The 12,875-nt window shown below is 35.1% G+C and overlaps 3 protein-coding genes across 5 annotated transcripts in view; 1 reads left to right on the top strand and 2 right to left on the bottom strand.

Annotated features, from left to right (window-relative positions):
• Positions 1-259: 259 nt before the first annotated feature.
• Positions 260-5,323, bottom strand: CenB1A (Centaurin beta 1A). Its single transcript, XM_066727377.1, has 12 exons — positions 5,125-5,323; positions 4,974-5,031; positions 4,740-4,798; positions 4,178-4,351; positions 3,474-4,118; positions 3,202-3,381; positions 3,041-3,147; positions 2,771-2,954; positions 1,885-2,686; positions 1,695-1,794; positions 1,494-1,614; positions 260-1,429 (listed from the first exon to the last, which is right to left on the bottom strand). Exons 1-12 carry the CDS (start codon positions 5,184-5,186, stop codon positions 1,261-1,263), a joined length of 2,661 nt encoding a protein of 886 aa, XP_066583474.1. The 5' UTR covers positions 5,187-5,323; the 3' UTR covers positions 260-1,260.
• A 73-nt stretch (positions 5,324-5,396) lies between these two features.
• Positions 5,397-7,941, top strand: CSN7 (COP9 signalosome subunit 7). Its single transcript, XM_066727378.1, has 4 exons — positions 5,397-5,516; positions 5,929-6,583; positions 6,656-6,827; positions 7,776-7,941. Exons 2-4 carry the CDS (start codon positions 5,936-5,938, stop codon positions 7,811-7,813), a joined length of 858 nt encoding a protein of 285 aa, XP_066583475.1. The 5' UTR covers positions 5,397-5,516; positions 5,929-5,935; the 3' UTR covers positions 7,814-7,941.
• A 151-nt stretch (positions 7,942-8,092) lies between these two features.
• Positions 8,093-12,875, bottom strand: part of mtt (mangetout) — a 67,154-nt gene continuing 62,371 nt past the window's right edge. For all 3 annotated transcript variants that reach the window (XM_066726669.1, XM_066726667.1, XM_066726668.1), the window contains 7 exons: positions 12,650-12,783; positions 11,986-12,144; positions 11,756-11,922; positions 11,297-11,673; positions 11,030-11,181; positions 10,756-10,951; positions 8,093-10,411 (listed from right to left, as the gene is read on the bottom strand). In XM_066726669.1, coding sequence (XP_066582766.1) covers positions 10,185-10,411; positions 10,756-10,951; positions 11,030-11,181; positions 11,297-11,673; positions 11,756-11,922; positions 11,986-12,144; positions 12,650-12,783 — 1,412 coding nt within the window. In that variant the 3' untranslated portion in view covers positions 8,093-10,184. The remainder of the gene's footprint in view (positions 10,412-10,755; positions 10,952-11,029; positions 11,182-11,296; positions 11,674-11,755; positions 11,923-11,985; positions 12,145-12,649; positions 12,784-12,875) is intronic.

Genomic DNA, 12,875 nt, shown 5'->3' with positions numbered 1-12,875 from the left:
ATTAACTCTCCCCCCCCCTCCCCCCTCTATTCTCTTCCTCTTATTGAAAAATACATTGCCTATCGTCAATTGACTTATGAATGATTTTGACGCCGCATATCGGAAGTGGGAAAATGATAAACGAAACGACAAAAGTACCAAGTATCCTCTAGGCCAACATTTATGTGTGATATAACGGTATGGTGCAGTCGCTACTTTATATTTGAAACCTTTTCATACTGCAAAATCGCTAGTAGAGATGTAATCCAATCTTCGTAATTCGCTTTTATTGGCACTGTAAATTTATTCAATGTACAATAAAGGTATAAAGCACTTTTCTTATTTAAAGGCAGCACTGGTTCGTAGACCGCGTAATAATTACTTCTCCCTTCAGTGATTCAACCGCTAACGTTAACAAATCTTATGGTATGCTTAAAACGTGTAACTTGATTCCTTACAAACATATAATATATTGTATTCCATAACAGAGCTAAACGAGATACAAAATAATACTTAGGATGTTATTAAAAATTCACAAGAGCACAAACATTTAAAATTAAAATAACTCATCATTCTACTTTTAAGTAATAGCCTGAAAAAAGCTTTATCAACAGGCACTCTCTCCAACGATCCAAAGATTCAACCGCTCGCAATTCCAAAACATTGATTGCGTATATATTATATGTATAATATTGGTATCGTTATGTATAAAAAATAGTACTGTTAAGTATACGTATTAAGATAAAATGTATAACAACATTAACAACATCGTTGTTTATGCACCAATTCGCTTCGTACACGGAGCTGATAACACACAAATTAGATTCGTTGTAGATTCTATATGTCGAGTGTACCATTTATATCTACTACTTATATTAATAGATTTATTCTCAGACCTGTGATCCAATTTGTTACGTTTTTTGTTCCTTAAGTGACTACAAGATATTGATTCTTCTTTAATTAAAATGAAAAAATAAATGATATATGAGAGGAAGTCTTCTGTCATATGTGGAAGTACAATGATTCAATGATTAAAAACGTTCAGGTACAGATGAAATCGAAAATCTGAAGATTTGACCATACTGATCGAAAGATAACTTACAGAGAGCCATTTTTCATATTCCATATCACTAATAGATTAATCTTACGTAGCGCATGCCGATCTCCCATTGTTCTATGAAGATTTAAATGACGATAAGATCAATAAGTATATCGCTCTATGAGATAACCGAGCAGCAACGTTTTCAAAATAACTGTTTTTAGCACAATAATGAAATTATCTCATTCCGGGGCTTGTACTGCGTTAGTGCTTTCATTTCTACGCTGTAATCTTTCTGGATGTGAACAAGCCAATTGGCTAAAGTCACGAACGACGTCATTGAATGTTTCATCACCCGAGACACCAATTTCCGAATCCTTCATTTCCTCGTTTAAAAGCCCTAAGCGTAATCTAAAAAAATACCAATAGAAACATTAGATATTGAAAAGCTTTGTCACATTATTCCTTTACTCACAGGGTCACTATATCTGCATTTGCCTCCTTTACCGCGATTGATAAAGGCTTTACACCGGATTCATCTTCGATATGTTGATCTGCCCGATGTTTTAACAATAAGCACACTTGTGCTGTATGTCCTGGAATAAATTTATACAGGTTATTTACATTTTCAATATATTCTAATACTAAAGTTAATGATATCGAAAAAAATGCATACCTAATTCTGTGGCTAAGTGAAGAGGTGTTTTACCTTCACTGTCTTGACAATTGATACGAGCGCCATTCAACAGAAGATACTCGCATGACATTACCGATCCCTTGGTTAAGTCAAGGAAAACAAAATTAAAAAAGGAAATATGATATTACGGTAATTTAGTTATTGTAAATTTTTTGCAATTTATACTTACACTGATGATTGCTTGATGAAGAGCCGTACGATCTCTATCTTTTGCATTAGCCCATAATTTATCTGCTCCAGCTGCTAAAGCGGAACACATTACTGGAAGATTATGTACACCAGCTGCTTTGTACAATAACATATCAGGATGCAAGTTCTCGATATCTTCTTCATCCGTAAACTCCTCTTCCTCGCCAGCAGTTGAATCTTGATCGGAAGTTAGCTCTAAGCTACCATCGATCACTGGCTTCGGCAAGTCGCAACCAAACATTAGTACATCAGGACCAGCTTTTCCTTTTCTCACCATGTCATCGTTATTTTTCTTTGATACATCACTATCTTCACTATTAGATAAATTCGTATAAATATTTTGGTCCTCGTTTTTATTTGAATTTACTAAGGGATTCGTACTTTCATAAAATTCGCTATTAGTACGAGGCAATATTTTTCCGTACAGGGTTGAAGTGTATTTCAAGTCTACATTTACACTGTCATCAGAGCTAAGAGAGCTCGTTTCCGGCTTTTTAATTTTATCGGCTGAACTAAGACTATCGATGGATACGTCTTGGCAATCATCAACATTAGTCGGATGTGAACCTTCTTTCACGGAAGTTAAAGCTTCAGAACTGTTACAATTAATAAAATCGTTTTTGTCGTAATTACGAGGTCGCCTACGTAGCTTACGAACGCTCCATTTGCGAAAGTGCTTTTGCTCTTGACTTGCGGCACCTACACATACCGTTACATTACTTAAAGGCTTTACGAACATTCTATCAATGTACTTTGCTTTTATCCAGGCTTCGCGAATATTGCTAGACAAAAGGAATAAAAATTATTTAACATATATATATATATATATATATATAGCCCATATATAACGAAAAGCCGTCAATTACCTTTTGCACTTTGGTGTAGCTTTGATAACTTCTTGAGGTAGAGGTAACGCTTCGTATACGTTATTTATAACAGTATTTCCTAACTCTGCCATCACTTTCAATATTTCTGGCTCCCAATCATCCAATGTTAATGAGCGCACTTTACTATAATGTACTCCTAGACTTCTGTGAACTCCCGAACATTCTAAAGAATTGTTATTTTTTTTCACATATAAATTTCGTTTTCCAAAGAAAACATTTATTTCTAAAAGATTAGTCTATTTGTAGTACCTATGCAGAGGGTTATTCCTAAATTAATACTAGCCCATTTCGGATAAGGGTTACCACAGTCGCAGCATGCATCATTGCCAGGAATTTTTAAGAGCTGTTCCCAAACCCTTAAAAAAAAATAAAAGTTAAAAATGTCTTTGTATAAATTTTTTCAATACTACCTTGATTTTGGTTTTGGAGGTGGTCTAGTATGTCCTTTACTATCATGTATATCTGTTTCTCTATTATGAATACTGGAAATTGTGCTTAGACCCCTTTGAATTGCTGCACCAATAGCTTGCTGCATAGCAGTAATCCAGGCTAGATAAGTGTCTTCGCTGTCTGCTTGTAGAATGTGGCTCCTAATGATTAGCGAATCTCATTTTTATTCCGTTTGTTAATATGGTATGTATTATACATTAAGTATTTATTTTTTATCTACATTTATACTCACTTAGTTGGACTCAAAACCTCAAAACAATTTCTTCTATCGCAATCTACCACTGGTTTAACTGTGCATAGACGAAGATCTTCCTCCATGATAGTGTAGTCATCCTCCCCTGTTCTTTTTCTATAAACTAATTGATGATTTCTCAGGCAAAACCACCTCCTATTCCATGTCTTGAATGCATTGCTAGTGCGTTTAAATAAATAGCCTTCCATGTGTGGATTTCCAGGAACCAGAGAGAAAATTAAGTCCTTATTGGTAACAAAGGTGTGTCTGTTTTCCATTTCTTTCTCTAATCTGTTAGATTCATTACGCATTTTTACTAAAACTTCTCCAAGATCTTTCAAGAAGGGATCTAGGTCCTGAGCTAGATCTGTTCCTTGATGATAAAACGTTATGCAAGCATGCATGTAGCTGAGCAGAGTGCCTAATATTTCATGTCTCTTTCTAGCTTGCAGCATTGTTAATACATGTACATAGTCTAAAGCAGTATGTCGAAAACATGATCTAGTTGCAGATAAAATATTGGAAGCTTCTTCATATTCAGCAGGCCTACTTTTAGGAACTTGGGAATTCCTGTTCAAAGCTACGTCCAAGTCTTGTGAGATCTTTTCAAAATAATGCCTTCCTTCTTTTACTCTTTTGACATCACTAAAATACAATTTATTCAATTTATTGAAATGTATATAATTTACAATAAATACAATCACCTTTTAATAAATAAATTTAGATCTTTAACCACAGTTCTAGATGCTTGGTCCATAAGTATACTTTGAAATTTATTCATCTCCTGCATTGCATGAATTAATTTATTCAAAAAGGTCATTATTTCTGTATCATCGTTAAAGTAGAGTGATAGTTCCCACAAACTGTTTGTAAATTGACTGTAAAAAATAATTTAATATAGTTAACCTGAATAAAAATATAAGAAGAATCTTATTGGCAAATGTCAGTCAAATAAATTTGCTTTTTGAACATATGGTATATTTATATGACTCATGAAAAGTATTAGCAAGCCTCCACTCATATTTGTGGAATAACTATTAACCTTCATTATTGGACTGGTATGAGTCATTCTTAAGTTGACTTGCAGCTCATTCATGTCTGCTTCATGATACTCATGGGATTCTTTCTCATTATTTCTATCTTATAAAAAAATTCACGATTTTTTTTTTTTTTAATAATTTAAGAAACTAGTTAGAAAATACAATTCCTTAACATGACAGGTAAATTAATTTTAAAATAAATATTTTTATTATGATATTTTTATACCTTTGTTGTCCCACAAAAGCCTTCCCTGCATCTATCATAAGGCTACAATTTTTTAATACCTGTAATTTAATAGAAATAGTTTTTGAATATATTTGAAGCAAGTGGTATAAGTATACTCATACACCTTAACTTGTACATGACACATTCTTATATTTTTATAACATCAATAAACAGTTTCTTGAAAATTTTAAAAACTGTTAGTAGTTCATCATAAAATGCTACATGTTTTGTTACCTTGTCTAATTTTTGTTCCAGTTGATCGATGTTACCTTCTATTTCTTCGATGCATGCACTGAAAAATTATCGATTAATTATCAGATTGTAACATAGGATTTAAATAATAAACATTAAATAGATAAAAAGTAAACAATGCAAACTTTCTCACCGAAATTTTGGCGTGTCTCGCAAACATTCTTCAAACTCAATTACGGGTTTCATCTCTTCCATTATTTCTATGCTCTACTTAACCACTTTGGTTGTATTAATCTGTGCTACAAAGGCTTTTCTTATTAGGCTTTGCACTTTTCATTAAGTAATTTAATCATGCATGACAAGTACACCGAAGTATACAATTAAAACTGTTCGGATTTTAGTTACAACTTCACAGCTTATTCACTTCACTGTCAAACGAATGCAATGAAGTTGGTTAGATACCAACCAACCAACACATCAATTGGAAATTGGAGGCATTGGATTGGAGCTCACAGAAATACCAACCTAACAAACAAGTGACACAAAGGAGAAAATATAAAAATATCTATCATATAAGAGTTTATTGTGAGTATAATTTAATATTATTTTTGACTTAAAAAGTTCAATGAAAAACACGCTTCGTACAAGATAATGTCGAATATTTCGATGCTAATGAAGTATCTAAAATTTTACTTTTAAAGTCGAACGAAAGCATCAGTGCGTGTAAATTTGTCTGCGCGTTTCAGATAAAACTTTGAAAGATTTTTTATAAAATTAAGAGCCGAATTTAATAATAGGTTTATTTAAACAATAATTAACAATCTGAAATAACTATAATTCATACATCTATTGATTTAATAAAGACTGTAGTCTTTTATTGATCATTAACTCATATTTTATTTTCCAACCTAAATATTGTAATGATATCTTTAAGAAGTCATGGTTCTGTGTACATTTACATTGGTCTATATGTTATTTTTAAATTTTGATTAATCAGATTCAAGATGACTGCTGGTAGCACCACTGAAAAGTCAACGACTAACCCTCTAGAGCAGTTTGTCCTTTTGGCCAAAACTGCGAAGGGTGCAGCTGCAATGGAGCTAATTAAGCAAGCTGTGGATACACCTGGTGTTCATGTATTTGGAGAGTTGTTAGACATGCCAAATATTAAAGAACTTGAAAATGGTCCGCACTCTGAATATTGGAATACCTTGAATCTATTCGCTTATGGTACCTACAAACAATACTTAGAAAATAAAGACAAGCTTTTGGAGCTTACTCCGACTCAAAAAAAGAAGCTGCAACATCTCACAATTGTTACTCTTGCAACAAAGTCCAAATGTATACCCTACTCTGTTCTTCTAGAGGAGCTAGATATAAAAAATGTTAGGGATTTGGAAGATTTAATCATTGAAGCAATATATGCAGACATCATTCATGGTAAATTGGATCAGAAGAATTCTCAGCTAGAAATAGATTATGCAGGCTTGGGTAGAGATGTTAGGCCATCAGATACCGAAGAAGTAGTACAAACATTGGCAGATTGGGGTGAAGCTTGCAACACAGTATTGGCTTGTATAGAAAAACAAGTTTCAAAAGCTAATGTTGAAAAGTTGAAAGCGAAATGTCATCAAGAGAAAATTCAGAGAGATGTAAGCTTTTTTCTAATTATCCTTTGCATATGTAAATACACAAATTTTCAATTATTTGTAACCTTATTACAGATTGCTCGTATTAAAAAATCTATTGCATCTCAATCTGGTGGAGGTGGTGTTCAAGAAGCCGATGTTGCAGGAGGTAGCACAAGTGCAGGAGGTAGTGAGTCTGGAAGGGAAGCATTGTCTGCTCCTTCCGATTCAAAGAAAAAACAAGTGAAGACGAAAGTAAGAAGCAGCGGTAAGTTCTGGAAGTCTTAAAATCTTTCCTATTTCATAAAGAGAAAACTTTGTTGATAATAAAATTGTAACTGACATCTTTGATTTTGAGAAATGAGATGACTTCATTTCCAAATTTTGTAAAAAAGATTCTATCGCTTTACTTAAAAGTGATGAAGTTAGAGAGACTTGGAGTTGTTGATAATTAATAGATTGGTGATTGTTGATGAGCTTAAAGTTTTTATAAGTTATGTAATATTTATACTACACTCACGTATGATATAGAAATTATTCGTATATTGTTATACGCTACCTAAGCTTTCTTTATTTACTTTAATGTTTCTCTCTCATGTTCGATAATTATGGAATGAACGTTTTTATTCGCCAACTGAACCGTGCTAGTTGAATATCCGTTGTAATAATTCAATAAACTATCTATTTGTTCTGGTAAATCTGTTAGATAATTTATTGATCTATTAACGACGACACGGCGAATAGCAATACTATTTTTATTATTTATAATAATAAATCCACGTACTGATGCTTTAAATTGTTAATCACAAAGAAAATGATGAAGTGTAACCTAGTCCAATGAATATTGAGGGAATGCCGTGTATTTAGTGATATGTAATGATATATAATCGATACTTATCTTAGGAAAGATGTTAGTATCTGAAAGCGTTGTAATTGCTGATGGAATAAAAAGATAATATATATTTTAGTCGGGATTTTCTATTTCTTCGAACCCTTTAATGCCTCCTCCTCACGCCCACACAGGATGAGCGAACGAGAGTCGTATATAGTACTTGTCGACTTATTTTTGTTACAAAATTCTCATACTATTTTATCACGTAAAACATTTTAGTTTAATAAAATAAATTCTCTTTTAGTTTTGCTCTGTGTAATTGTTGTCTTTTCTTTAATTTTTTAAAAATAAACCACAAATCATACGACTAATCGGGATTTTCAGGATCCAATTCTAATACACTAAGTGGCAACATGAACTGACATCGATCGATCGGATTGGGATGAGATCCGAGAACGAGTTAGGTGACACTTTCTATGATGAGAATCAATCAAGATTCTGAAACTTGCGGAGCATCATTTATCCTGTATTTTTTTGTACTTTTTAACAATAAATCACATGCAGAAAAAATTTTAAATTTATTGTCTAGCAGATACCTTTAAAATCGAAAAGAACTGTACTTGTATAAAGAGTGGTGATGACTTTTTCTCTTTTGCTGCTGTAATTTCAAGGAAAACATATATTTTCTGCGATCGTTGACATTGATTTTACTTTATTCTTCTCTCATTAAATGGATACATTCTGTCGTGTCGTTAAAATCTTCGACTTTAATCGTTAAAATATTCATAATTCGTAACGCTTTAAACAGATTCTTTTGCACTGAACGCATGGTAACATAACGGCACGTTGTCGATCGTTATACTTACCAATTTAATTGGTTCTTTATGAGCTGACACATTTCGTAATGCGAAATCTTTATATATACAGATATTCATTTTCTTGTATGTACACGTCTGCCTGAAATGTATACCTTTATTTAATTAACATAGCGTATATAGTATTACGGTTTACGCATAACTTTTGTTTATCTTATTCTACACGCTTAAATAAATAATATATTAAAAAAATATAAATTTTTAAACATCAAAGAGACTATTTAACATTAAAGAAAATTAGGAATGAATTGAACTGAATGTGTACACGGCATTCTAATAAAAATAAAACAAAATTGAAAAACTGCAGAGGAATGTATCATGACATTTTGACCTACGGCATGGAATGACAAGAAATTAATATGATTCGTTATTTAATGCAGCAGCCATAAGATATGTATGCTTTTGAGAATAAAATATTTGATATGAATTTGGTATGCGCATATTTGAAGCTTTTTACAAAATATTTCTGGCATTTTTATATCGTACGGAACGCAGGTACGTAATATAGTGAAATATCTTACTGTTACGAGTTATCGATTCCTAGTGCTTGCAGAGTTTTCTTTAATTATATTGCATAATAGACTTTCGATATATTACGTCGGATGATAAGCTGGATTATAAAGCTCCGATCTTCCGACTATATAGTATATTATTAATTACAAATATCTCTAGGACTCGCACAGGCTATATGCACTTTTCTAGATCCATTATTTACAATGATTTTATTTACACTGAAAAGTTCGTCGGGAACTTTCGACAGACGATCTATGAACTGTCGCATAATACTTTACAAAAAGTACAATTTATTATTGTTACAGAATGATTTCATTGAAAAAACCTTTTTTGGCAACGTTATCTACATGCTATAGTAATATGTGCGCATATCTGCACATTATATCTCTGGTGTAATCCACCAAAGATCTTATATATACTATTATTTACGTACGATCAACAGGACTTCGTTATTAGTTTTACATATTTTTACGATACAATCGAAATTCTATGTACAAAAGATATTTATAAAACTCGTAATTCTTATTTATTGTAAACTACGATCACAGAACAAATCAGAGCATTCGATTTTCGAAAATGTCACTTAATTGTAATAAACTGTTTTCGCTTAACAGCAAAGTGCAGCCTTGAGAAGCTGGCACTCATTAAACTGTGGCCAGGCGACACACAATCGACTTTCACATTGTCTTAACGAGGTGCTTTGAATATTCTTGAAACCTTGATTAGCAATTACATTTAGAAGTGTGGAGTAGCCTTCTTTCAAGGCGCAGGAAAACGTCGTATGATTACCAGTGTGAGACTTTAATGATTTTCCCGTCACTTTGGTACATCGCACATTTATCTACGTAAAAATAACTCACTAGTTATATGTATATATATTATACCCTTAATTACATTAGACAATTAGTGCATCGCTCGAGCTTCGCGGCGCATTTCATTGTATATTAGGCTGGTGATGGATCTCGCACATTTTGTATATTTTTTCTATTATTTTCTCCTCCTCTTCTTCCTCTTACGTAACACGAAAAAAGTCTTATTCATATACAATATATATATATATATATATGTTATTCTTATAATATACTATAGTCAATATTCGTTTAAATTACACATTACAGCTGCGTTAATACTGTTTTATTTATCGATTAGTAAAAATTGTTTTTATGCTGCATATTATTAAACATTTTTCTTTCTCCACTCAATCCTTTCGAAATAAGTATATTATTATTAATCATAATTATATTCCAAGTTTTTATTCAACGAACGCGTGAGAAAATTACGATCGAGTAATTTATATTATATTATATATATATATATATATATATATTAATTAAACTATTACCGGTCTCTTCGATATTTGCTTCAGGTCTGCCTGAAGAGTAAAACATTCCGCAATATCTTCGTGCTATAACGAGACGTGTCCTTGATTGATAGGTCCATTTCCAATTCTGGTATTGTTATTTAATTGTTTCGAGCTGCTATTTTCCTTGGAGTCTTTGGCATCCTTCGCTACTGTATTTCCTACGCTACTCGAGTCCTTCTCATTAAAGTTTGCTTGCGTTTGCGTTGATTGCGAGACAACATCGCGCGCTGATTTTCCATTCTTCTGCTCTTTTACCTCCATCTCGTAACCTGTGTGAAACCAACGAGAGACACAATGAAGCAACGAGAGAATATTAAACACACTAAACACGGCTTGAGACAAAAAGAACAGTACTCTCTTTTGTTTTCTCGAGAAAATTTAATCAATTCTGCTGGGGCACCTCAAAACTTGGTCAATGACGTGAGAAAAATAGCGAAGCTAAAGGAAGAGGAAGAGGAAAGAAAGAGTTGATTGGGGTGGATGCAGCACGTCTGCAGGATTTTTTTTCAAAAGGAAGCAGGGATCGACACAAATGTTACTCGAGTTGACTCTGACAATTATCATATTATCCTATCCCGTACAATGGTATAAAAGGGATAATCTTGATTCTTACATTCGCTCTGCGTGGAGCAATCGATTCTCCTGGCGATTGGTTGATCACAAGTGGCTGCAGTTAGGGTGATAGTAGCCATCATACTCGAATCGTTGGTAGCCGAGGGAATAGGATTATTCTTCTTAGTATTCTGCTTGAAGGTTTTCATCGTTACTGGACGTACATTTTTGTCCGGATGTATCAGAATGATGTACAGCTGCAAAAAGAAACGATCGTGTGATATTTATAATCGCGCAACTTTTTGTTCATACTTTTGGAGTCAGACTGCACGAACCTTTGGAGCGAATAGACAGGCAATTGTGACGGATGCTGAAAGACTGATGGTCACCGACATTGAAGTGATTTTTAACGCCACGTGGTTTCCGGTACCAAAATACAAGGGCACGAAGGCTAGCCAAATAACGCAAGTAGTGTACATGGTGAATCCTGATGGTGAAGAATGATCAAGCCAATTGGTTAATTAGTATATAACATTCTTGTTTTATTAAAAGAGAGAGAGAGAGAGAGAGAGAGAGAGAGTGAGAGTGAGAGTGAGACTAACCAATATGTTTGCTCTCGTTAAAGTGTTCAGGTGTTTTTCTGGTGAGGACCGCATAGACGGTGCAAACGACGATGAGCAGAATGGGATATGCAAAAGCTATCATATAACTGGCATCCATGTAAGTGTCGCATACCAATAAGTTGGCCTCCCTGTTGGGATAGTAGTGTTTCGCTTTGGCCGGACTCATCAGCATCCAAATCGCGTTGATCAGAATTTGAATGCCGACCAAACCCGAGCAAATGATCAGCTGCGAGCGTGGTGATATAAAGGAGGGTGTCTTGGTAGTACGAATGCTGGCCTTGAAGATTCGTCGGATTCGGTTGGTCTTGGTGAAGAGGGCGGCATAGACCACGGTGAAGGAAAATCCCGCGACGAATCTGACAGTTTTTCAGACGAATTAAAGTTGTGTAAAAATAAACGCAGCACAAAACACAATAGCAGCCTATAGCTTGGACCAACCTTTGAATGCCACAAACGACGTTCGTGGGTTTTAACACGAGGGCAAAGGTCACCAGATAACAACAGAGAATGCCAAAGAGAAGTACGTAGGATAGTTCTCGACCGGAAGCTCGAACCACTGGTGTCTTGATGTACTTGAGGAAGACCGCACCGACGAAGATGGTCACCTGTGCAAATTGCAATTTCCTGGTTTGGTCTCTCACCGCAGAAAATTGTTTTCAACTACCAACCGAAATTCCGGTAGAGGAGAATGCCATGGCTCCGATGGCCCAGCCACTCTTCAGCTTGAGGAACTCTTCGGGAATATCTCGACACTTGGTGTGGGGCTCGTCCGGTACCGTGCCATTCGGACAGTCGATGCATCTCGTCTCGTCGTACGGATCTCGTATCTGGGGGGAGGGAAAAAAAAAGAGAAAGAGTTATTCTCCTTTCACGCTCGGCTGGTACCCGTTTAATCCCCCCTCTTATTGTAGCTCGCGAGAGGGAATTCTGGGATTAAAGTTAAAAATGGGTGGAAGCGCAGCGGCCGCGCTCTGGCTTGACATCGGCCGGAAGCGAAAGGGATTACGGAGAGAAATTGCTGTAGACGGTTGTGGCAAGTTGAGGCGTTAAGGATTTCGACCTGACGGCAAGCGCATTGTTGGGAGAAACCGAGGTTTTTCTGCTCGACTCTTCCATCGTAAAACCGCATCTAATTTTATGCAAATTTTCATAGCGAGTGATTCGAAGAGGCGAAATTTCCATTTGGTCTCGCGTGATCCAATCGTTCGGCTGGGATTCATCGAACGATTCGATTCCGATAAGGGAATGGGGAAATGGGGAAATGGGGAAGGGCAGAGAATGGGGAGGCGGGGGGGGGGGGGGGGGGGGGGCACGATCGCCTCATCTACTTACTTGATACTGGGTGCAATTGAAGCATTGCCAGCAGCAAGTTTCACCCTCGACGTAAGTTTTGGCTTGACCATCTTCGCAGGGCGCGGAGCAGACGCTCTTCGGTGGCTGTGGTTGGTCCAGCCGAAATTGGATATCTGAAAAATTGAGAATCGCTTTTATTAAAGTTGACTGCGATGCCTCCTTTGATGTTTCATCGATCATCTTACGAAGAGAGCAAGCGAGAGAG

This window comes from Prorops nasuta, unplaced genomic scaffold (assembly GCF_024137725.1).
Source record: "Prorops nasuta isolate Cenicafe-Biocafe unplaced genomic scaffold, Cenicafe_Pnas_1.2 PNAS00005, whole genome shotgun sequence".
Taxonomy (NCBI): Eukaryota; Metazoa; Arthropoda; class Insecta; order Hymenoptera; family Bethylidae; genus Prorops; species Prorops nasuta.
Note: the sequence above shows the minus strand (reverse complement) of the source record. Positions and strands in the feature narration are given on the sequence as shown.